Genomic DNA, 24437 nt, shown 5'->3' with positions numbered 1-24437 from the left:
CACATCGAATCTTGCGGCACATGCATGAAGTATTAAATATAGACGAAAACAAAAAATAATTATACAGTTTACCTATAATTTGTGAGACGAATCTTTTGAGCCTAATTAATCTATGATTGGACAATATTTGTCAAATATAAATGAAAGTGCTACAGTGTCCAAAATCTCAAAATTTTGCCAACTGAACAAGGCCTGTTTAGTTCCCCACCTAAAAAATTTTCATCCATCCCATCGAATCTTTGGACACATACATGAAACATTAAATGTAGATAAAAAAAATTAATTACACAGTTTGGTTGAAAATCGCGAGACGAATCTTTTAAGCCTAGATAGTCCATGATTAGCCTTAAGTGCTACAGTAACCCATATGTGCTAATGACAGATTAATTATGCTTAATAGATTTGTCAGTTCTCAGACGAGCTATGTAATTTGTTTTTTTATTAGTTTCTAAAAACCTCTCCCGACATCTTTACGACACATCCGATGTCACACCCAAAATTTTTTCATCTCCAATCTAAATAGGCCTAAGGAGAATACATATATTGGTTATTACCACTAAATAAATCTATATTATTATATTTTATCGTCTGCGCATGCGCAGAGATCGGATCGGAATATGCATGTGTGGTCTGCGCATGTGAAACGGATAACGGATCCGAATATGCATGTGCGCTTTAGATCCCAACTTGCACAAATTGCCTATAATTTGGGACACAAATTTTTTAAGTTTAATTAGTCTATGATTGAATAATAATTATTAAATACAAACGAAAGTATTACAATAGTCAATGAAAAAATTTCGCAAACTAAATAAGACCTTAATCCGGCTACCGGCGTACGGCAGCAGTAAATAGCTAGAATATCATATCATATACTCCGTCTCAAAAAAATAAATATTATTTTTTTACTTACATCTTATTTGACCATCCACCGTATTCAAAAATTTTATGTAAATACCATTTTTTGTTATGATTTATTTTATCATTAAGTATATTTTAATAATTATTTATTTATTTTATAATTTATAGAAATTTTTTGAATAAGATGAATAATCTTTTTGAGACGGAGGCAGTGAAAGTAGAGATTTATCTTCCCAAAATTCCGACGTGTGGCTGCAGGGATTTCAGGATCTTCTTCAGCAACAAAGCACCTCTCAAGGGTTGGATTCATCTGCAAGCCGCGCAGAGATGGTGGTGGGCCGCTCTGATCTGCTACAGTCACCAGGTGACCTGATGTTGGGCACGGGTGCCATTGATTTGTTGCTACAAGAGCATGCTGCCCACAGCATGTTCGATGAACTGTCTGTTCTGTGAGGAAAAGCAACATATGTTTGACTATCCTGGTTTGCTGAAGCAGCAGCTAGCTCAAGTTGGTAATTACTCCCTCCATCCCAATTTATAAGTCATTCTAAGAATCTTAGAGAGTCAAAACATCTCAGGTTTAAGCAACATTATAGAAAAAATAGAAAGACTTATGACATCAAATAGATATTACTATAAAAATATAACTAATATGAAGAACCTAATGATACTTAGTTGGGAACATATCTAGTGCAAACCACAACTTCCGTGAAAACATGTGCAAACCATGGCAAAAAAATCATCTAAATTTACCAAAAAAATCACACATGTAGATGATATGATGATACACAACCTTGCCAAATATCTTATCCAAACTCGAATTCATTTGTGAGATATAAAAATAACAAATTTCTAGCAAATTCTGTGGATCCCTTTCTGGCTTGAAATTTGTTATTTTTATATCTCACAAACAAAGTTGAGTTTGGACAAGATATTTTACAATGTTGTGTATTATCAAATCATCTACATGTGTGATTTTTTGATGAATTTATACAACTTTTTTGCCATGGTTTGCACAGGTTTTCACGGAGGTTGTGGTTTGCACTAGATATGTTCCCTACTTAGTTAGTATCATAAATATTATTATATTATCATATAAATTTGGTTAAATTTGAGGTTCTATGACTTTTCAAGATTCTTAAAATGAGGGAGTACTTTATTTGTTGGTGAGGAGAAGAAGCTGACTACTGAGCCATCCACATATGATGTTCTCACTCATGTTGGTGGGTCTTTCTGTCTCGTGGAGCTTGGCATTGATATATTGTTATTTTGTTTGATTTGCATTAATAGATGTTGTCATAATGTATTCCGGGCAATATAATAATTCACCATCCTTTTTATTGCTAAACTCATCAACCCCCCACCGAGAAGCAGCTCAGCTATCCACCTAGAAAATTGTACATAAAAAAACAACATCTCTAAAATAAACTATCTAGATTTATGCTAAGCCTTCTCTCACCTTACTCTAATCCAACGGCCAAGACACATGGGAAAGAAATGGCTCCTGCGGTATAATCGCTACTATATTTGCAATTTCTTTTGCTATGGCTACACATTAGAAAAAATATACTTAATATTTTCGATCAACAGAAGAAGACGCTTATCATGATTGACTCTAGATCTATTGAGAAATGGTGTAAAGACACACCAGTGGTAATGTATATGGTACGTAGGCAAACTCTTGGATTTAACTTACAGTACATAACCAATGTGAATGTATATATTCCTAGATGGAACGAGGATGTCTTTGAGTGAATTCGTCTATGAAAAAACATTGCAATCTATATTGGTATAGTCACTGTCGCTTGCAATAAATACCCATGACTTAACTATTTCTATATATTGTTGATGGTGAATCTTGCCACAGACACTCAAGTGGATACGTGATACATACTAGTATATGTCTGCAAGGAATAGACCTAAAGCCACACATATAATATACTTTGTTTTGAGGTTTTGTGAGAATTTTCAAGATACTATTATCCATGTAACAAGCATTAATATTTATATACATACTCGAACCTATGTACAGAATGGTAAGAGATGCGGCGGAACTTATTCATGAATTTATTAACGTACGAAAGAAATAGATATCGAAAATTTCTTCCTGTCGATACAAAATACATTAGCCACATCACGGAAAGGCTACTAAAAGGACTTTTAACATAGGAAGCTGGAAACTTTAGCCACATCTGAGAACACTTTTTGTGGAGGTAGATCTATTTCTACCTGCCTCTGTATTGTTTTCCCGCCAAGGTTAAAATTAAAATTCTAAGTATATAATGCTATCAACACACACACACACACACACATTGAACACAAGCACACACGGTCTGCCCCTGCCCTGCCTCGCATCATCTCTAGGAGAGGAAGAGAGAAGGGAGAGGAAGAGGTCGGATGGAAGAGACAGAGGTGCATCCATGTTGGTTCTAGAGAGGGAGAAGGATGGGAAGGAGAGGGGGGAGAAAGAGATCAGAGAGAAGGGACAGAGAGGTTAGTGGTCAACATCATATATGAGAAAGGGAGGAGTAGACGGGAGCACCCGGGGTTAATAAATGCAATTAGTTAAACTTTTGGGTAAGATGGCCCTTGTCAGTCAGCAATAAAACAGTCAAATTAACTTGTACTGCTAGTTATTTTGTGAACCCAACAGTGGTAACACTTTTTCTAGATCCAACAGTGAGATACTTTAATAGTGATGTAGATAGCAATGGTTGCCTATTCTATATAGTAGGAGGATTTTCCGCGCGTTGCTACGGGTATGAAGAAAGAATATAAATAAGTTAGAATATTAATCATCAGAAGATGTATAGGTATGGTGTTGGTAATGCAACAATATATGTTAATAAATGATGTGGTTTGCTAATGTGAATAGCTTGAATGAAGACATAATGACATGTGTTAGTTTGATGTGTTAGTAGATGCTGATGTGGACACTTTGCATGGCGAGATAATCGAGTATCACTACTGGACGCCACCACTTTGCCGAGGCCCGAAGCCCTCAGCAAAGGCCCATAAACCCTCAACAAAGGCTTTGCCGAGAGCGGCCCTCGGCAAAGAGCACTCGGAGAATTTTGAGTCGGCAAAGAGGGTCTTTGCCGAGGGTCCTTTATCGAGCACTCAACAAAACCTTTGCCGAGGGCCATCTGGGCCCTCAGTAGAGAAAAGCAACGGCACAGAGCCGTTCCCTTGGACGGTGTCTTTGTCGAGGGCAGTCTACGAGCCCTTGGCAAAGAAAAAGTCTTTGCCGAGGGCCTCCACCTATGGCCCTCGGTAAAGAAATTATGCAGAATTTTTTCCAAAAAATCTTTGCCAAGAGCTATGATGAGGGCTACAGTGAGGGCCCTTGGCGAAGACCCATTTTTTATCGAGGGTTACAGTGAGGGCCCTCGGCAAAGACCCAATCTTTACCAAGGGCTAGAGTAAGAGCCCTCGGCAAAGACCCAATCTTTGCCGAGGGTTATGGTGAGGGCCCTCGGCAGAAAATTTAAATTTTTTGTTTGTTTTTTGCATTCCACCTACACAAACATTTCATACACACACACAGACACACACACACACACACACACACACACACACACACATATATATATATATATATATATATATATATATATATATATATATATATATATATATATATATATATATATATATATATATATATATATATATATATATATATATATATATATATATATATATATATATATATATATATATATATATATATATATATATATATATATATATATATATATATATATATATATATATATATATATATATATATATATATATATATATATATATATATATATATATATATATATATGGAATTTCCTTTCTACACGTACGTGTAGTTACTCTCATCTTCAATAAACTACATTGTGTATGTATTCATACTTGTTTATTGGTTTGAGTATGTTTATATACTCATGTTGATGTTAAGGTACTCTAGATCTTACCTTGCGAAAAATTTTCAAAAAAATTATATTTTAAATATATTACTAAAATGCCACTACTATATTATATACAATAAGTATAACCATATACTCTATGTATGCATGCATACTTAACATACATATCACTGTATATGGTCTAGTATGATCATATACTTTGTCTATATACATTTCATCCGGTCATATACACCTTAAATCTAGAGATATATAGATGAGAGTAACTACACGCGCGTGTAAAAGAAACGCGTCATATATATATATATATATATCAAACATTTATATATGTGCAGTCAGTGTCGCAGTCTGCTCTTGACTTTGTCTTTTTGTTTCTTATAGCTCAGCCTACAATGTTTCACTCCAATGTATCAGTAATGCAAATCTAATTTGGTTTGTAAATATGAACGTACGACGAGTAAGAGAGGAATTACCTGGAGTGCTTCAACCTGCTGCAGCGCTGGAGAAGGCCGGTGTATGGCCTAGCTGGAGCTCGTAGTCCGTGCTTGGATAGCGTCGAGGTTTCGAACAGTGGTGGTGTAACAGAACCGCCCAATTTACAAGAGATCAACTACGAAAAACTCCCGCCAAAGCAGTTGCTTTAACGTAATCGAACTCTCATAAACCCGGTAGTCCGTGAAATCACGAGGGATTTCAAACCAAGCATCTTACAAGCCAAGATCGTAGTGATTCAACATAACAAGTCACATGTTACATCCATTTCACAAGTAGTTTGATATACATCGGAGTTCAAGATAGTTATTACAACTTGAGTTGAAAAGTAGCGGAAGCAAAGTAATTTGAAACTAATATTGCCCTTATTTCAAATACATGCCAGTATCCAGGTCAACTCCAACAAAAGCAACATAGATGAGGTAACAAAGAAGGATCATGCCCATGATCTTACTCCTCTAATATGGTAGGAGTCATCCAACTCTTGCAGTAGCCATGATACATCACAACCTGCAACAAGTGGGAATAAACCCTGAGTACGAGAAGGTACTCAGCTAGACTTACCCGTCATAAACCAGAAATAATATGACACCAAGGAGTATGCAAGGCTTTATTGGTGGGGCTAGCTTGACAACACTTTTTGCATAAAAAGCTTAGGTTACAGGTAAGTAACTTTTCAGGTATTTAGCTCAAGTTAATAATCATTACCTGTCATCTATATTAGCACCTGTACTAGAGCAATCACTTGATTAAGATACAACAGTAGTACCCATATTTGATGTGGCATTTCCAACATCATCATACCATAACCATCCAAGTGTTCCATAATCATTACTACGATGACGAAGCTCAAGTCAAGTGCTCACTGTCCAGGAGCGATGGCGATTCGAATCGATTTCTAACCAGCTGGCGAGTTATTCCCCACACAAACCACACTCACCGGCCAAAGTGAGCTACAGGTCACCATATTGCACTATTCAGGACCAATTCGCGGGTTCGGCAGGCACCGCCAGTATCCGAGGACCGTTCCGGCGACCGAGGTATCCAAGGTATACCAAGGTTGCGCGCCGCGCCCTCGTCGTTCTCCTCAACCATCACCAATACAGCGCATGGCGGCTCGACTCCCGGCCCGGATAGTGTTCAGGCTTCGCGGTCGGAACGACTTATCCTTCCAGCTAAGTGTGGGGCATGCGTTCAACATGACAAGAGGGCCGTCAACGATCGGTCCTTAATCGACACAGGCGGGGATAGATAGGCACCCAAGACCTCCATGTCTTGTTACTTCTCTACCATCGTCCCGCCCGGTCTCCAATTATTCATCCTCATCACTTGGTTATTTTCATGATAGCATATATAGCCAACCTTTTCAGGTATCCACCTATCTCGCTCAGGTGATAGGACATCACCTGGCTTCTACCGGTCTAAGCATGACTAAGCATTTAGATTCGATCCTGAATCTACATAGGGTTATAGGTATATTTGCTGGACAAGGAGTGTTATATGCAGCAAGGGTTTCACCCAACTCCTATACTTAATGCAACAATACATATATAACATATATTCTCAACTGCATTCAAAAGTAGTGGGAGACTTATAATACTCCGGGGCTTGCCTGGGATTAACACTGAGTCAATTCAGTTAGTTGCTCCGTCTTGGTGACATCTAAGGTCACAACACTTGCTTAGACCTTCCACCTTCGGGATGGGTCCACCCAACACCGTCTTCGGGTTTGTTCCCACACCAAGACCTTCACGTGATTCATCTAGCGCACCTAGATGAGATGCAAGATGCAAGTGCATGAATATAAAGAATAATAACACAACATGCATGACATAAAAGTATGCAAGACACAGGCATCTAAAGTTATTTAGCTAACATCACACAACCAATTATATAGAGCAAATATATCAATCATGACACAAGTTTAACAAGTTTACAAGTGTATTACTTAAATCACCATTAAAGACATGAATCATACTTAGATCACACAAAGTAAAGCAATCAAGCATTCATGTATTTCAGCAATTCTGGACATACATGCAACAACTCAGTAATTAAATCACAACTGGAGTTACACAACTCCAAAAACTATGCAATAGAACATTCTGGAAAGAATATAAAATTATCTACAATTCATATTTAATCATCTCAGTATGATTAACAAGTTAACCAAGTCAAACATGCATAACCATATAATCTGGTCCAGGAACTTCCAGAGAACAAGCATTTCAAAGGATGAAATTCATACTACTGTAACTCACAAACCACTTAGCCAAATGATATGAAACTTTACAACAAGATATATTAGTAATTTATCTACATCTTTTCTATATACAAGTTTCACAGAAAACATCATTTATATCATGGAATTAATTGCACAATCAAAACTGCTCATGCTGCCCAAACAGTAGGGGTACAATTACAAACAGAAAACTGGTAGGCAATTCAAAGAAGCATAAATGGAGTTGTAGACCTCCAGCCAACATGATTCTTATATTTTTGGAAAGATTATAAAGTTACTTACAACTTTCTTATTATCATCTAAATGTGATTCCACAGTTATCAAGGTCAATTAATCCCATGAAGGCATCTCTGTCCAAAACATAGACAGAATCTGCCATGCTACATTAAACAGCTATAACTTGAAGTTCATATGTCCATAATTTATGATTGTGTACTTTCTAGAAAGCTTACGAAATTGTGAACAACTTTGTTATAAACATCTAGAGCTAAATATACCACTAACAAGGTCTTACATTACAAACAATGCAATTCTGTCTGGGTTTAGACAGAAACTGGAACAGTACTTTAAACCACTATAACTCAACATGTGCTCAACCAAAAATTGTGCTATTTATCTTTTTGGAAAGCTCATGAAAAGTAATAAAACTTATATATTTTCATTAAGGCATGATTCATAACTGAACTGAGCCAAAAAAATACAAACATGCAGATCCACTCAGAATAGGAGCAAAGCAACACAGGGCATTTGTTATTTTCATAACTCTTAATCTATCAATCCTAAATTCCTGAAACAAATGCCAGACATCAAATATCATATTAAAAGCATGTCACAATATTTTCACATTTATTGGAGCAACAACACAGCAGTTATAAAAAGGACAAATATAACAAGCAATCAAAACCTAACTGTATAAAACTATTTTTACGACTAAAATATCAAACTAAACCATGCCATATTATAGATCTACTGCATAGAGAATTTCACAAGGATTCCAAAAAGTCCACATTTGCTATTTGACGACTTTTCTATGAATTACTATGAATTTCTAAAGTTCATCCAGAAATCTGCACAAAGAAAAGATAAAGGAAAACACTTTTGCTTCGGAAACCCTGGAGTTTCTCGAAATCAACTGCAGTCCAGATGCACTATTCATATGAGTCTTAGCTTCGCATCTGGAACCCTGGGTTGTTTCTTATTCGAACACGAGGTCCTTTCTTGTTACGAACAGAGAACGGAGGAGGATCGCCGGCCTTGCGCTTTCTGGCCAATGATGGCCACGCCGGCGGTGAGGGAGGGGTGGGGGAGCACCAGGAGACTTCCCCGCATCCATAAGACCACTCAGCTCGGCGCGAGGAGGCTCGTGGTGGCTTGGCCACGCTCACCCCTGAGGCATGGCGGCCGGCCATGGTGGCCCTGCTCTGGAGTGGCCATAGGGCGAGGGAGAGAGCGAGCCGGGGGTGGAGATGGGTGAGGAAGGCGCTGGGGTGCTTCTCCACTTCGACAACCGGGCGTGGGGGCGCCAGGGCGAGTAGCAGATGAGGAGGGGCGCGCTCGGGCATGGATGCCACGTCCGGGACGCGTGTTGTCCGTTGAGGCATTTTATCGAGCACGTGTCGGGCAATGAAGTGGCTCAGGTGGGACGCGTTTTTGGACTCCTTACGGGCCGATTTGGACATTGGGCCAAAAAGGAAGTTTGCTCACGTCGGCCTGCTCTCCAACTTTTATTAAGGGTGCTCAGTCATTAGACCAACAGATTAGGAGATAACTTAATGCCAAGTCATGAGTGTCAACTTATTGACGGTGATTAGCAAAACCAAGAATTGATGGTCCAAACCATGTCAAACATGATGCAACTTTTTACATGACCTTCTCCAAGTAATTGTCCACCACTTTTATTCTTGGACCAACTTGAGTTGCTTAACAAAAACACGAGAACGCGGCATGCCAACGGGTCGACGTCCGTTTAGCGATAAATTAATCTTTTGCTGTTTTGTGAGCTATTTTTGAACATCCAAATGAACTCAAAATTTGATGATACTTAACCCATTGCTTTCATCAAGAAGAGTACTCCAACTCATATTAAGGAATATAATTGAGTTACCATATGAATTTGCATAATAAAACGTCACGAAGGAGTTAACTCACTGCTGTCCTTCTAGGGACTTAGAACTATTTCTCAGGGCTGAAAAACAGCAGCTGATTCGAACTTCGAGCCTCTGTTTGAACTGTTTGCAGGCTGATTTGGTTCTTGACCTTTGAATAAAGTTTCTTCTACAGAAGCAAAACCACAACTTTCATTTAGGGTCAAACCTCATAACTGCAACCGAAGTCAATCTTTCACCTTGGTCAAAGTAGTAACCCGATAAAGCTCCAAATAGGATTTTAGGCCAATTGAAGCATTTTCTTGACATAAGCTCAACATGAACCCTTCACGACTTTTGTTGTATAATTCATCTAGTGTCATATGAGCAAGTTTGCAAGGTTTGGTTGGTGACCCATGATTCTATTTCCTTAATAGAGTCATTCCGGCAAGGATATAACTTATCATTTCATGTGACTTCTTGATTCCAAACTTCACCAAACTTTTCCAGAGACCAACATAGATTGGGATGGATATAAGACACATGAAAAAGGTTCCATTAGCATCATCCAAGCATACCTTTTAAAAAGGCATATATGCAAGCAAGGTTGCATCCACCAAGCCCAAGTTGGGGTTTACTTTCATAGATTGACTTTGACCTCTATATTACCATTGAACTTGTCATGTTTGAGCTCAAACCTAGTACTTAGTAAGTGACAAACACCTAGGGTGTTACAGGTGGAGTCGATGGCACCATCTACAATCCACAGCCACCCATGCTTCTTGCCTCCTCCGAGCCTCATGATCGCTTCTGTATCAATGGGCTCAGTGCGCACATTGTAATCTTCTCCATGGATCTCCCTTACTGCTAACGTGTACTCTTGAACTTTAGTGTACATGTTTGGGTCAGAGTACGACTGTGAGGGAGCAGCCGGATCAAAGGAGACAGAGAACAACGCCCTACCCATGTGGGACATAGCCCACGCAGAGAACTCCGAGACCTCCTCGCCCGGGTTGGAGACGATTTATACCTAGGTTGTCGGTGAAGGTAGGCTAGTGGGGCAGTGGTGAGTCCACGCAATGGCGAGGCGATCCAGTGCAGGCAGACCGGCAACACCGATGAAGACGATCGAGGTCCTCTAGGTCCTGTCCGATAAGTCATGCTCTGCAAAAGAAGAAACACGAGACTATAAGTTCAAAATTTGGACAGCACCTCCCCTGCACGGGGAGGTTTTCAAAACCTGTAAGAAACAACGGCACGATGGCCGACAATCCCAACGGCACGATGGCTGATAAGCACAGCGGCACAAAGGTTGACATTACAACGGGAGAAGGCTAATAAGCACAATGGCACAAAGGCCGACAAGCAAAGAAGGGGTTGATATACCTTGCTCGTGCTCGTAGCCGGTTGAGTGATAGAGGAGACGGGCACGCGGAGACGACGATGGAGGCACCTCCTCCTCTCCACCTTGGCTTCTTCCTCCTCTCCCCTTCTCCTCCTCCTTCTTCCTCCTTTTTCTACCATCTTCTTCTTCCTTCTACTTCATTCTTATTCTTCTTCCTAGTACCTCCTCCTCACCCTTCCAAGCTTGCCACGTGGCTAGGCAGGGGTCAGCTGCCGGCGGCGGCTGCGGGGGGCGGCAGGGTGTAGCGAGCGGCCACGGCCGGTGGAGGAGCAGACCGATGGGGATGTGCGGGCCGCGCCGACCGAGGGGCTTGGTGGGGGTGGCACGAGCAAGGGAGGACGACGGGCGACGGGGGCTCGGTGGCGGCGCGGGTGGAGGAGGACGGTGGCCGAGGGGCTCGGCGCTGGCGACGCGAGCAGCCCAGCAAAGGACGCGACGCGCGTGGCCGGGCGAGGGCGGCGCGGTCAGGCGCAGTCTCCAGGCAGGGGAAGTGGCGGCGCGCGCAAGGGAGTCGCGTGTGGCCGGGCAGGGGCGGCATAGCCGGGCGTAGTTGCGGCGAACGGGTTTTAGGCGTCTGACGTCACAACTTGCTCGGAACTTTCTCACTTTTTTACCACAGCCTCCGCATGCCATAACATGACATCTCGACAAGTTTCGTAATTTTTGGACTTCATATGGATTTTATATATTTTTTGAACACTTTTTCAGCTAGCTTCTTGTCATGTTATGTGAACAAGATGCTCGAAATTTGATTTGATTTCATGTATAGGGACTCAACGTACACCAAATACTATGAATAACATTTTTCGAAGCACTAAATTGCATTATTCTTTGCACCTGCAGTTTAAATTTGAAATTTCCAAAAAAAACAATAAAACGAAATAAATTGAGGAAATATAAACAAAAAAGGCAAAAGTGGCCCAAATTTTGAAATTGCCTTTTAAATAATGTATTATAGCCCCACAAAAAACTGGGTTCAAAAAAACCAAAAAAAATCTTCGCTGAGGGCCTCGTCTACGGCCCTCGGCAAGGATTTATTTAAAAAAAAATATAAAAATCTTTGTTGAGGACCTGACGGCAGGCCCTCGGCAAGACTAACATCGGTGGCCCATCAAGCATTCTTTGTCGAGGGCAAGTTTGCCGACCCTCGACAAAGAGTTCTGTTGCCGAGGGCCGTTTCTTTGTCGCGGGTCTGGCTATCTTTGCTGGAGGCTTTTTTGACTGACCCTCGGAAAAGCCAGACACCCTCGACAAAGAATATGTTTCCAGTAGTATGCTATGTGCTAGTGGGATGTTGTAATGGATGCTGATATGGACACTTTGCATAGCAATAGAAATAGCTAGTAAAGTTTATCTTTATTAGAGATACAGTAGTGGTCAACTCACATGACATGATTGCACATATTTGTCACGCTATATTCCTTGGCGTGGTAAAAATAGCTAATTTTTAAAACAAGAATTTGGAATGTGCTTTCATTAAATGTGTAACAAGAATTTTTTTTTTGGAACTAAACAAGGCATAAATATGAGGATTTTTTTTTTCAACCCCGTGCAACCAAGCTCCTAACATAAGACACATTTCGGTGGCATATAGGACCAAAGTAAAAGCTGTACCATTATTCTCAAAAAGAATGTAGTAACACGAGAAATCTAATGACTTGCTTTCCTTATAGCCACTGAACAAGAATGCTAATGCACCTCTCTGAGAGGACTTAATATTTGCAGCACAACACACCGCACACACCGACATACTTGTGTATTGTTTAAAACACATGAGATACATTTATCTCTCTCTCAACTAATCACACAGGTACTTAACAACACCTGGGATGTGAACCCTGTAGAAGTAGTCGTCCCAGTCTATGCACTTGGGATCAAAACCAAAGTCATCATATTTCCTGTCTTGCCCGTTATTATTGTTGTTGTTCGCCGTCGCCGCCCTCAGCCTCTCTGTGTTGGAGTCGTCGAAGCTTTCAACCAAACCCAAACGACGGTGAGCTCGCGGCCATGAATCCCAAAATGCCAAAAAAAAAAACAAAACAAAACAAAAATGAAAACAAGAAGAAGGCTTTATTTGGTCGGCTGATTCCTTACCATCCTTTGAACAAGGCGTATGGAGCATACAGCTCTGCAATATGCATGACGTATCTGAACTTCCTGCTGAGCTCGTCGTAGCGCCGGGAGAAGGCGCCGCACAGGGCGATGTTGAGCAGGCGAAGGGCCTCGAGGGGAAGCCTGAACTTGACGGCCATGTAGGCTTGGAACCTGGGGAGCGTGCGGAAGAAGCGCATCCTGCTAAGCTGCTGCACGGCGGGCTCGCCGCTGTTGTTCTTCTTGCCAACGCCGCCGGAGCGCGGCGGGTTGTGGAGGAAGTAGCGGTGGGCCGACTCGGCCAGGACGGCGTACGGCGCCGGCTGCCGCAGCGACGACGTCAGGTGGTAGATGCTCAGGGTCGTCTGATCCTCCGAGTGCGCTGCCATGGCCACCATCATGCCGTTCACCACCATGTCCCCCGGAATCTGTCGTGGTAAAGTTAATTTTGCCGTTAAGGTCATATGTCCTCACTCTTCCGTCTATTGGATTCGCTTTGAGAAGTGTGAAAACACACATCTCAATGCAACAGTGTACGTCCCTGCTCGTTAGTGTTTTACTGATGATGATAGGTACCTAATGCGAGTGTCCCGAGCTGCATTAAGGTCAGTCTCAATGCATAGTTTTATGGCATAATTATCAAGACTATAAACTAGGCGAACCATGAGTTTTATGGGGATAAAACTCCTCTCTCATTAGATGAAACTCCTTCATTTAATGACTCTGCTAAGTCAGCAATTTTACTTATGTAGCACTCTATTTAATGTGCATGACACTTCCATGAAACATGCTACTAGTCTAAGCATGTTCTCGACACAGAACTCGATCGCCTATGGTTCATTTCTCTAAAGGACGGCTATCACTATCTAATTAATGATGTGTCATGTGTCAATTAATGTAATTACGATGTGTCATGTGTCAACAAAGTAATAAAAGGTAGTAAAAAAGTACTACATAAAGTCATGTGAGTAACATGTTACGCTAGCCAAGGCTAAACAACAAGTCATGTAGTGAACATGTCACGTTATTGACTATGACTTCCATATTATACACCTTTCAGGACACAATTTGGCGATCAATCGTGGCCAGTGGAATGTACATGACATGACCCTTTATCCTTATCAATTGCGTAATGTTGGCCAATACAATTGCAGCGCCAAAACACGTTACATGCTTGATTAAAAAAACAAATTAGCCAATTGATCAAATTAAGAGAAATCACTTTATAGGGCCAAAACACGTTGACTAACACAAAGATGCAAGAGGTTTACCACATCGAACACATCACGCATGCATTAATTAGATCTAGAATTAAAAAAAATCAATCTAAAACTTATCTTATTTATTCTATTTTAAAAAATAAAAATTAGTAGATACACCCTCTGTTTTTTTTAATTGTCGCCGTTGGTGTGTGCGCCACAAGTTTGACTCAATTTGTAGAAAATACGTGCAACATTTATATCTCCAAATAATTTTGATAAAAAACTAGATTCAAAGATCTTTCTAATGATACTAATTATGTATTATAAATATTAATACTTTTTAATATATAATTGCCAACAGTTGTTTTTCGGAAAGCGCAAACGACAATTAAAAAGGAACAGAGGGAGTAGATTTATATATTTCACTTATTACCTCTCAGGAGATAAAATATGATCATAACCACATCTGGTGTAATTAAGGAAAATACTACGGTACTCCGTTTACTTACTATGAGATAATAATATCTCAAGTAAATCCGAGCCATTTATTTTTAATATTTTAAATGAGTTAATTAATTAATAAAAAAATATTATCAATTCCCTTTGTCACCTCATTATTAGTAAAGTACATTTTGTAAATCTAAAAAAATATTTAAATATATAAAACAACTTCCTTATTTACCTTTTTTTACAAAATGTAAAAGTCAAATAATATACATTCCACATATTATTTTAGTAATTAACAGATGATTCTAACCATCTGATCTAATTAGACCAGTTTCAATGCATAGTTTCATGACACAGTTACCAAAACTATAGAGTAGGTAACCGAGCCACATGAATTTTATGGGATCAAACTCCTCTCTCATCTGATGAAACTCCTTCATTTAATGACCCTGCCAAGTCAGCAATTTTACTTATGTGGCACCCTATTTAATATGCATGACACTCCTATGAAACATGCATTGAGACTGGCCTTAGAATGAATGAGTCATTGTCATTTGGGCAGCGAAGCGAGGCCTGTAATTAATGGACAGCTCAAAGACCTCTAAATTTGGTCTGTGTTTATTTAATTTATTTAATTTGGAAACTCACCACGTCCATTATCAAGTCGAGATCAACTAAGAAGATTGACAAAGCCTGCTTGGCGTAGCCGACGATGAACGAGTCAATTGTCCTGCAAAAGGAAACCATATTCCTTATGCAATATATTGTGCATACTTTAGAGCCGATGGAGAACCATTGGATGTCTTCAACTGGTGAATTTGCTGTCATTTCGGTCACGTACGTACCTGATCCCTTCCATCCATCCAGGCAACGGCTCGTTCAGGATGCTGGTTATGATGCTAGGCCGGACGATGACGACTGCGAGATCTCCTCTAAAGTGTCCCAGCAGCATCTCCCCCATGGCTTTGGTGAACACATAGGTGTTTGGCCACCCAAACTCCCTTGCCCTTCATCGATCATTGACAGAGACATGTCATGTGCTTTGTGATTAATTATTTGGACAGTATGTATTAGTAGTAGGTAGCAGCAAATTAATTTAGATGCGTAAACAGGACAAATGTACTCGTTTTGTAGTAAGGGCACTCACAATGCAGACTCTATCATAGTAGAGTCTAAAGTTATTTATTACCTCGAACAATGTGGACTTAGAGTCTAAATAAGACTTGCAGTCTTATTTTTTCTACCTCTTTCTTCAATAAATATGTTGCCACATCAGCAAAAAACCATAAATAATATGTAATTAATTGTCTTAGACTCTATGATAGAGTCTTGCATTGTGAGTGCCCTAATGGGTTCTAAATTTCTCACTCACCTCTTGAGGCCAAGCTCCTTCATGGTTCTTCTCTCAGCCTTTTCTGAAGAACGGTTGGCTTTCAGTTCTCTCCTGGTCTCTTTTATCAGATTTAGTTCGGATTCGATGTCCAGGTGCGTGCCTTCCCTCAGGGTTTCACCCAAATGGAATGGCTTCTCTAGCACTATCCCTTCTTGTTCACCGGCTACATAAGCTGCTCATGAAAATGTTATCAGATTGCTGATAGTTCTTTTTGTTGTACTTATTATATATACCGCTTAATTGAAGAAAATTGATGGTCAAGATTTGGCCACACATGGAACACAGGATTGTTGCTTTATTTCCTACCTGTTGAAACATGTAGCAGCATCTTCAGTTTGCTGCACCTCTTTGCAAACTCGCATATGCGCTTGGCTCCCATGACATTTGTGTCGAAAGCCACATCATACCTGCAGTTTGGCCAGATAACTAAACAAATATTTCCACAATATTCATGCATCGGAAATAATTTGTTAACAGAATAAGCTCAGACCTTTCGTAGAAATTTGTAGTTGCAGCTCCATTGACAATGATGTCTATTTCTTTCCATACTTCTCTCAGTTTGGCAGGGGCTAGGCCCAAGTTCTCATACATGACGTCTCCTGGCAAAGGGCATACTTTTTCTTGGATGAAGCCTTCAAACCCATTACCATGCTTTTGTTTCAAAATTTGAAAGATCTCCCTTCCTGTCACCTAGCGACAACGAAACAGAGTTTTCATTGAAAGATTACCATAAGACCGATATCATTACAGAAATGCAACAGTTATTAGGTATGTAGTCCTTTAAGTCTTGCTTCAAATTAACATTCAATGCCCTATGCATTTGCCACTAGTTTTGTCAGAAGAAAACACATTTCAGATTGAACGCAGCTAGCTAGCAAAATCCATGAGGAGACATTCTGACTTAGCAAACCTGTAGAGTTGCACCATGCAAGATTAGTTTGAGAACCGGTTACCCCTCAGCTATTGTAAGGGATCACTTTTTTTTTTTTGATCACGTAAGGGATCACTTTGTTTCTTACTTCCATATCTGTGCTGTGCTAATATTGGTTGCTGAAAAGCTTTTGCCGCAACTGCCACCTCTACCGACCCATCACTGTCTTCTTCTATTAGAGGGATCTATTCTGCTTTGGTCACAGATGTGTTCAAGGAAAAAAACAATATTTGAGTATTGTTCTTGTCATAATGTTGTTGATGGTTACTGCACAGTATAGCCACACAGTTACGTTACTTCTGCTGTACAACAGGCCATATTATATTGAAGTCGGATTGGAGGGCATATTTTGCTGAGTGGGTGATAAGGGTAATGGATGGCTAAACATAGGTACAAAACAAATTTGTATAATACTCTTGTTTCCTTTACTAATATTGTGTGAGCAAGATTTGGGATTTTGGGTTATGCATGCATCTAGCATGAGTGCTCGTTGCAAGATATGCACGAGCACAGTGGTAAAGATAGAGAGGACATCAAATTTGCATATTAAAAGATTCATACACGATTTTCCTCTGTTGTCGGAGCAAGTTTTTTCCATGACAGTGGTCTGTTGTTGGTTGTCTTTTTTTGCTTCAGGCATGCAACTTTTCTGTATAATTTTCTTCTTCTACTAATATATTATTTCAACAAAGCTCTTCCTGACCTTTCAAAAAAAAAATCCTCTGTCCTTGTTTGAAGGAATGGTTTCCAGAAAAATATTTGCAAGTGACAGAGGAAGTTCAGACTGAGCCATTGGATACAACGTAAGAAACTAAGATGCAAGGAAGAATAGAAGAAATATTTTGTTTTCACCTCAGTCTCGACCCTCTGCTTCGCAGACTCGACATCGGCGGCTCGAATAAGGAGGAAGAGCTTCTTGACATCCGGCTGAACCCTCAGTATCTTCTCCGCAAGCACTACGAAGAGACGACGAAAACGCAGAAAGCAAGCACCCACGCTGAGAATATCAGACATGCATTGTGCACACTGCAGACACCCTGAAAGAGTAATAGCTGGACGAGTTCATTCATTCATGCATGAAGAAGAGAGGTACCGTACCTTTCCCCAGGAAGCCAGTTGAACCAGTGATCAGGATGCTCTTGCCTCTGAAGTAGCGTACAACAACTTCTGAATCCAGTTCATCACCGATCATCTTCGAATGTGCAACAAGCAGTGTGGTCCGTGTAGCGGTGTAGGTGTATCTGAGTTTCTGATGAGATGTACTATGCCTTGTAGTTGTAGGGTTGAAGGCTACTTGTTTGTTGGATGCTAGCTTTGGGATCCTACACAGAAACAGACCATGTATTTATAGGCGGGAACAGAGATGTGTTTCAGTGGGAAACAGGAACCAGGATGGCTGCTGTAGTAAACATGTTGAGGAGCTAATTAATTATGGAGAAAGCAAAACGTGTCCTTCGTTGATGAGCTCTTGCCAACGGATGCTAGAGTGGAGGAGTTCTCTATCTTAATGTGAATGCTCGAGGGGTGCATGCATACTATCCCCCGCTGCTATACTGTTGTTGACTGACGTGCTGACTTCAGTTTGAATGAAGTATATAGATTTTGTTCTAGTTCTAGGCCTGCAATGATTGGCAGAATGGTGATTAAAAATCATGATTTTATACTGTTTTTTTTTATTTCAAAAGACGGTCGATGGCCAATTTTTTCACTTCAACCACTTTGTTGACATATAGTACCCTGCTAGAACTGGAGCATGGATTTCCATGTGAGTGATCAATGATCATATAATATATATAGTGGCACATGGTAAGAGATTGCTTTCAGAAATTTGGACATAGTGAAATATATGGTGCCTTCCCATGACAAATTTTAGGTGAGCCACCCATCGTGCATGTTCCATGTCACCCAATGGGAACACTTGTGTCGTTCTTTTCTTTTTTATTTTTCTATTGTTTGGGATTGTATCTCAAGGACCAGATGTTCCCAAGAAGCTGCGTTCCTTGTTTTGCTTTCTAAATCGAATATTAAGAGTTTACGAGTTCTATTACAATAGAAAAAACAGAGTTGAAGTACGTTTACATGCTAGTGCATTATTTCCTGAAGAACCATTACTGCGATGCCTACCAAGAACAAATGCAATGATAAAAGTCTTCAAGTATTCAGTTGCATGTAACTATCAACTAATTCCGTCCAAACATTAATTTCAAGTTATGATGAAAGCTAGGTGGACAATTTATTTATATTTCAGCATCATGTTGTTTTTTATTCAATCATAACGCGAGTATCTAATGGTAGGGATTCCCTCAATTCCATGTTATAATTCACTTCACCTTTGTCCAAAATCAAATCTTTCTAACTTAAAAACTAAAAAACCAAAAATCATAAGATGTTTTTTATTCAATCATACCTGTAGCGGGAATGGTGAGTATCTAGACATAGTGTATATCTAAATGCATATTAAAAACTAAAAAACCAAAACATCTTATGATTTGAGATGAAGAGAATATATATATATATATATATATATATATATATATATATATATATATATATATATATACTCGTGTTTCAGTATTGTTCAATATTTCGTGGTTCTTAGATATTGGACTAGATGATACTGAACGTGTTTCAGTATTGCTCAAGCCTTGTTTACTTCCAAAATTTTTTGCAAAATAGGAATAGTAGCACTTTCGTTTGTATTTGACAAATATTGTTCAATTATGGACTAACTAGGCTCAAAAGATTCGTCTTGTCAATTCCGACCAAACTGTGCAATTAGTTTTTATTTTCATCTATATTTAATACTCCATGCATATGTCTAAAGATTCGATGTGACGGAGAATCTGATAAATTTTGTAAAATTTTTGAGGAACTAAACAAAGCCTATATTTTTTCTGCAGTTTTAACTTGCGGTGTAAAATAATATTCTACACCTAGGGGTGTAGAATAGCGTTGCCAAGTTTGCTTAATGATGTTTCCATATGCCACGTAATCTGCTCCTGCAGAAATTTACATTAATTGCACATCAATCAAATAGCGTATATAGAAGACAGATTTGTGAACTTGACACTAACTTGACCAACCTCTATCTAGTACTCTAGTAGGCTGCAGTAGTTGAAGACACCAATCCACCCCCATGGTCTCAAAACTATTTTATTCGCATCAGTTAACCAGTCTCGAATATCATGGGCGCGTATACTGTTCTCTACTTCTCTATGTGTGGCTTGTTTGAGCCCACATGCTTGTTTGTTTATAAAATAACCACTAAACCATAAATTAAAAATCAGTTAGGTGCAACGTTGAGATCTCTCCTAGCAGGGGAACTCACCATTCCCGCTACAGGTATATAGAGCATTTCACATGTACGAGTGATTTGACATCTCTCTAGAATTATAGGCATGTCAACAAAGATTCAGGCCCTATTTAGATGTTGTAGTATTATGGTTTTCAAAACTGTAAAATTTATTGCATCCAAACAGACACTCTAAAATCAAACCAAAGTATTTTAGAAGAAAACCATGGTAATTTTTTTAAAAAAATCTATAAATGTTTTACATTCAAACAGAGCCTAGGGCTGGTGGCGGGTTTTTTTTTTTTTGAGGTAATATAGGGTTAATCTTATTTCTCTGATTCAAATGAATCAAAGTGATTCGAATTATCCAAAAAAGACAACACTGAAGCACAGTTGAATCCATAGTCCGGAATATGGCAGCTGGCCAAGAACCCGATCCTCCTCTGTAAGCTTCACAAATGTTCAGCTCAAGTGTTCAGCATGTTAAGCTGTTGCAGTTTATAGCAATTGTTTTGAGCACGGTAAGCACTTGCAGCTTATAGCTGCTGAAAGTATCCCTTGTACAACCTCTCTTCGTGTCACCAGTCAACATCAGCGGTTCAGTATAGCTGTGTGAGTATTCCTCCATTCTGCTAGTATCGATGTCTACTTTCCCCATTGGTTGCTTGCACCAGCAAAATGTTTCTATGTCCTTGGAGATGCATGAAAGATATTCTAAGTATTTATTGGGCAGGCTTTCCTCTTGGCAGTCTTCATCATCTTTCCTACAACTAGCAAGAATGCTATGCTTAACCATCGCATAGACTCCCTCTGCGATGGCAACTGAAGATGCCTCAATTTCTTTCTTGCAGTTCCTCCAAGCGTCTTTAATGATAGGAAGAAGCATGTCACACCAGCATCCTCCAGATTCCTCCGAAAGCTTTGAGATACAATCCTTGTGTGAATCCTTTAGTCGTCTTAGATGAAAAGCAGTGAATTCTTCCTCTCCTTGGGGCAGCAGTTGCCGGAAAAGCCAACCACAAACCAAGCGAACATCTGCAGAAACCTTCGATCTGCAGAAAAGGTCGACCAAAGCATCGAGCACCTGATATCTGTGAGCTTCGGAAGTCATTTGCCGTGCCCGTGGATGATGACACTGTAGACCATATTTATCCTGAAGCTTCCTCACGTAAATATCAAAATCACTGTGAATGTTGTCATCAATTAGACCGCTGCTTGACGAAAATAATTGTCCTTCAGCAAGGTCTTCACCTACTAAAGCTTGTAATAGAAGCTTCTTATGCTGCTTTCTATGAGGTAGGATTCCAAGTGCATCCAGCATTGATTCGTCAAGTTCTTTCGTCTGCAGTAATGTAGCGAATAAGCACAATGAACCCAAAGCTTGTGAATCATCTCCTTCTGTGATATAGGACAGCAAGTGTTCCCTTGGCGTGTTGCCTTGGCAGCAATCACTTGGCAGCGAATGGTTGGGCAAGCGTTCCCAACTAACAGAAGACAGAGAATTTGGCTCATCCTCATTTGATTGCTCGACAGCAGAGGCAGTGTTGCAATGATTCTCAGACCTGCAATTATCATGCTCAGATGTATACCCATCAGGAGGTGTCCCTTGCTTCGTTTCATCAGGGCAATCAGGTTGATGAAAAAGTGCAGCAGCTACAGTACTTGCCATATCCTTATTCTTCAAAATGTGCAGTATACAGCAAAGCAGATACATGGATGTAGTGACACTTAGGTCCAAATCTATGCTCTGCCTCAGCAATGACGGTAGTAATAACCGAAACACCACAGCTTGCAAGAAATTGTCAGTGATGAACCTTTCAAGATCTGGAATACCAGAAGACATAACATCACTGAAATAATACAGTGTGTCTTCAATCTGCACAATCGCATCTTCAACACAAGACATTGGCAGAGAAAAATCTGCAGTTTGCGAGGAGTGTGCAACCAGCTTATCCAAGTCAATGCACTGCTTCTGAAAATGCTGGACCATGTCTGAAAAATAATCTGATACAGGCACACGGGAAACAAATCTGTTAACAGATTCATCTCCAATGTGGTAGACATTGAGCGTCAAGGTACGTACAGCAACTCGAATCATGCTATCCTGGTGAAAAGCAAACTTCAAGGCCTCGACATAGAGAGGAAAGGAAGTGACCTCATCGTCTTCCGTCTTCACCAGCAAAGAAATTGTATCCTTGTTCAGCTTCCCACTTATCGCCCGGAGAAAAGATATGTAGTAGGACAACAACTCATCGATCCGGAAATCGAATGGGTGCGTGACGAAGAAGTTGATGTGCTCACTGCTCAAAATGTAATGAACTGAATGTTCATGTCTGAGATTTTGGATCATGATGCCCATTGTCTGCAGCAACTGGAGTGACACTCTTGACAGATCAGAGATCCTTTGGATACGAGCGAATTCACCCACGATCTGTTTCTCCATGAAATACTCAAAAAGCGATGGATCGTGCTGGTCGCCGTATATCATAAGCTCGGCAATCGATCTCAGTGCTTCAATCACGACATCCTGATTAGCTTCGTTGACGGCATGAACCTTTTGCAGCTGATCTGTTAGGTACCGGAGCTCCTCGAGGGAGAAGCGGTTCCTGGTGCGCCAGAAAAGCCACATGTTGGTGGATCCGGATCCGCTCCGCCCCAAGGCGATGGCGCGGGGAGGGCGATGGCGCAGGCGCAGGCGCGGCGCACCCCCGAGGTGGGCGATATTGGCGCGGGCGCGGGGAGCGAGCTCGGACTCGGGGCCGGGGCGGGCGCGTGGCGGAGGGCCCCTCACGAACGTGCGCGGGCCGGAAATCTTCCGCCGCCGAAGGGGAAGCGCATCGCATCCATGGCGGCGGCGATCGCCGGCGGCCGGTGCGCGGGGATCGCGGGTCGAGGCCTCGAGGGGGCTCGCCTTTTGCCTTTCCGACTCACCTTTTCTTTTTTTTTTCTTTTTTTTGTTGCTGTTGGGCCGCAGTTCCACCTCGTTTGCGAATTTTCCTTTCGGCTATTTGTGGCCCCTTGGGGCAAAGCAACGAAGCCTTGTTCATTTAGGTTTATTGCCGAATCGGTTAGCCATTTTATAGTGTTTTTTTTTATAATAAATCAGCTAATTGTATTTTCTGTTATGACTTATCAGCTAAACGAACAAGGCGGCCGAGGCCGAGACCAATTACCTACTCGAAGTCCAGTCGGCGTCGGCGTGTCAGAGCATCTCTGATAGTTAAAAGCTTCTAAAAAAACTTCGATAGTTAAAAAAATTGGTAAATTAATAATTTTTTTCAAGCCACTAAAATAAATTAGAAGTATGTTTATTGGATTTCTCCAATCTTTTGAAAATCTGAGCTCTTAAAAGCTACTCTGTTCATTTATCCTTAGCTAACCCTCGTCAAAATTGACTAAATTTATAGAAAAAAATAAATTAAGCATGTTTATTGGATTTCTCCAATCTTTTGAAAATCTCAGCTCTTAAAAGCTACTCAGTTCATTTACCCTAAGCCAACCCTCGTCAAAATTGACTAAATTTGTAGAAAAAATAGATTAAGTGGTATTTATTCTTTAGGTATTCGGTGTTGTGAGGTTCAAATCCGACGCCGATGCTGATCACCAGATAAAACCGACACTAAATACTGAGGAAATTGACACTTCAATTCGGTTTGTCTTGATTTGATTCAGTTCGGTCATCAGTTTTCTAGAAAAAATGCCCAGCGCTTCTACATGCCAAACCAAAAGATCTTTAAATTCCTACCTCCAAACTTGTATTCCATCCTATTGCCAACCAAATGTGTTCTAATGTAAGTGCACATGTGTAACGAGTCATTCCAACTTTCTTAGAAAGTCAAAACATCTCAAGTTTGATCTACAGGTAGTACAACGAGACAAATACTGTTGATAAATAGTAAGATGCTCTCCACGCTTAAAGTTTTATATAGATATATATACAAAACGTTAAATCAAAGAAAAATAAGAGTCTATCCCGTAATAAATAAACTAGTAGTTCCTCCATTTAAAATTATAGAGCTTGTTCACTTGTCTGAAAAACTATGGCTGAAAATACAATTCGTTGATTTATTGTGAGAGAAA

The 24437-nt window shown here is 40.2% G+C and overlaps 2 protein-coding genes across 3 annotated transcripts; both read right to left on the bottom strand.

Annotated features, from left to right (window-relative positions):
• LOC8072774 (fatty acyl-CoA reductase 1) lies at positions 12586–18449 on the bottom strand. Of its 2 annotated transcripts, none has more exons than XM_021461785.1 (9): positions 18164–18449; positions 17918–18062; positions 16625–16824; positions 16441–16541; positions 16114–16306; positions 15587–15748; positions 15390–15471; positions 13096–13520; positions 12586–12971 (listed from the first exon to the last, which is right to left on the bottom strand). In XM_021461785.1, exons 3-9 carry the CDS (start codon positions 16723–16725, stop codon positions 12800–12802), a joined length of 1236 nt encoding a protein of 411 aa, XP_021317460.1. In that variant the 5' UTR covers positions 16726–16824; positions 17918–18062; positions 18164–18449; the 3' UTR covers positions 12586–12799. The 2 variants fall into 2 exon arrangements, with proteins under 2 accessions (XP_021317460.1, XP_002449115.1); XM_002449070.2 differs by having other exon boundaries at positions 17918–18021; positions 18164–18447.
• LOC8079737 lies at positions 20569–23350 on the bottom strand. The gene has a single exon (XM_002449069.2). The coding sequence runs from the start codon at positions 22984–22986 to the stop codon at positions 20833–20835; it is 2154 nt and encodes a 717-aa protein (XP_002449114.1). The 5' UTR covers positions 22987–23350; the 3' UTR covers positions 20569–20832.

Source organism: Sorghum bicolor, chromosome 5 (genome assembly GCF_000003195.3).
Source record: "Sorghum bicolor cultivar BTx623 chromosome 5, Sorghum_bicolor_NCBIv3, whole genome shotgun sequence".
Lineage (NCBI taxonomy): Eukaryota > Viridiplantae > Streptophyta > Magnoliopsida > Poales > Poaceae > Sorghum > Sorghum bicolor.
The sequence above is the reverse complement of the archived record's forward strand: the minus strand, read 5'-3'. Positions and strand labels throughout refer to the sequence as shown.

Bases quoted from the DNA above. Each gene is read 5' to 3' on its own strand.
- LOC8072774 (XM_002449070.2), bottom strand. From the start codon at position 18,257: ATGATCGGTGATGAACTGGATTCAGAAGTTGTTGTACGCTACTTCAGA. The intron at 16,542-16,624 runs GTCTGAGCTTAT...GCCAAACTGCAG, and splicing joins ACTACAAATTTCTACGAAAG to GTATGATGTGGCTTTCGACA. The intron at 15,472-15,586 runs GTACGTACGTGA...TTCCTTTTGCAG, and splicing joins GGATGGATGGAAGGGATCAG to GACAATTGACTCGTTCATCG.
- LOC8079737 (XM_002449069.2), bottom strand. From the start codon at position 22,986: ATGTGGCTTTTCTGGCGCACCAGGAACCGCTTCTCCCTCGAGGAGCTC.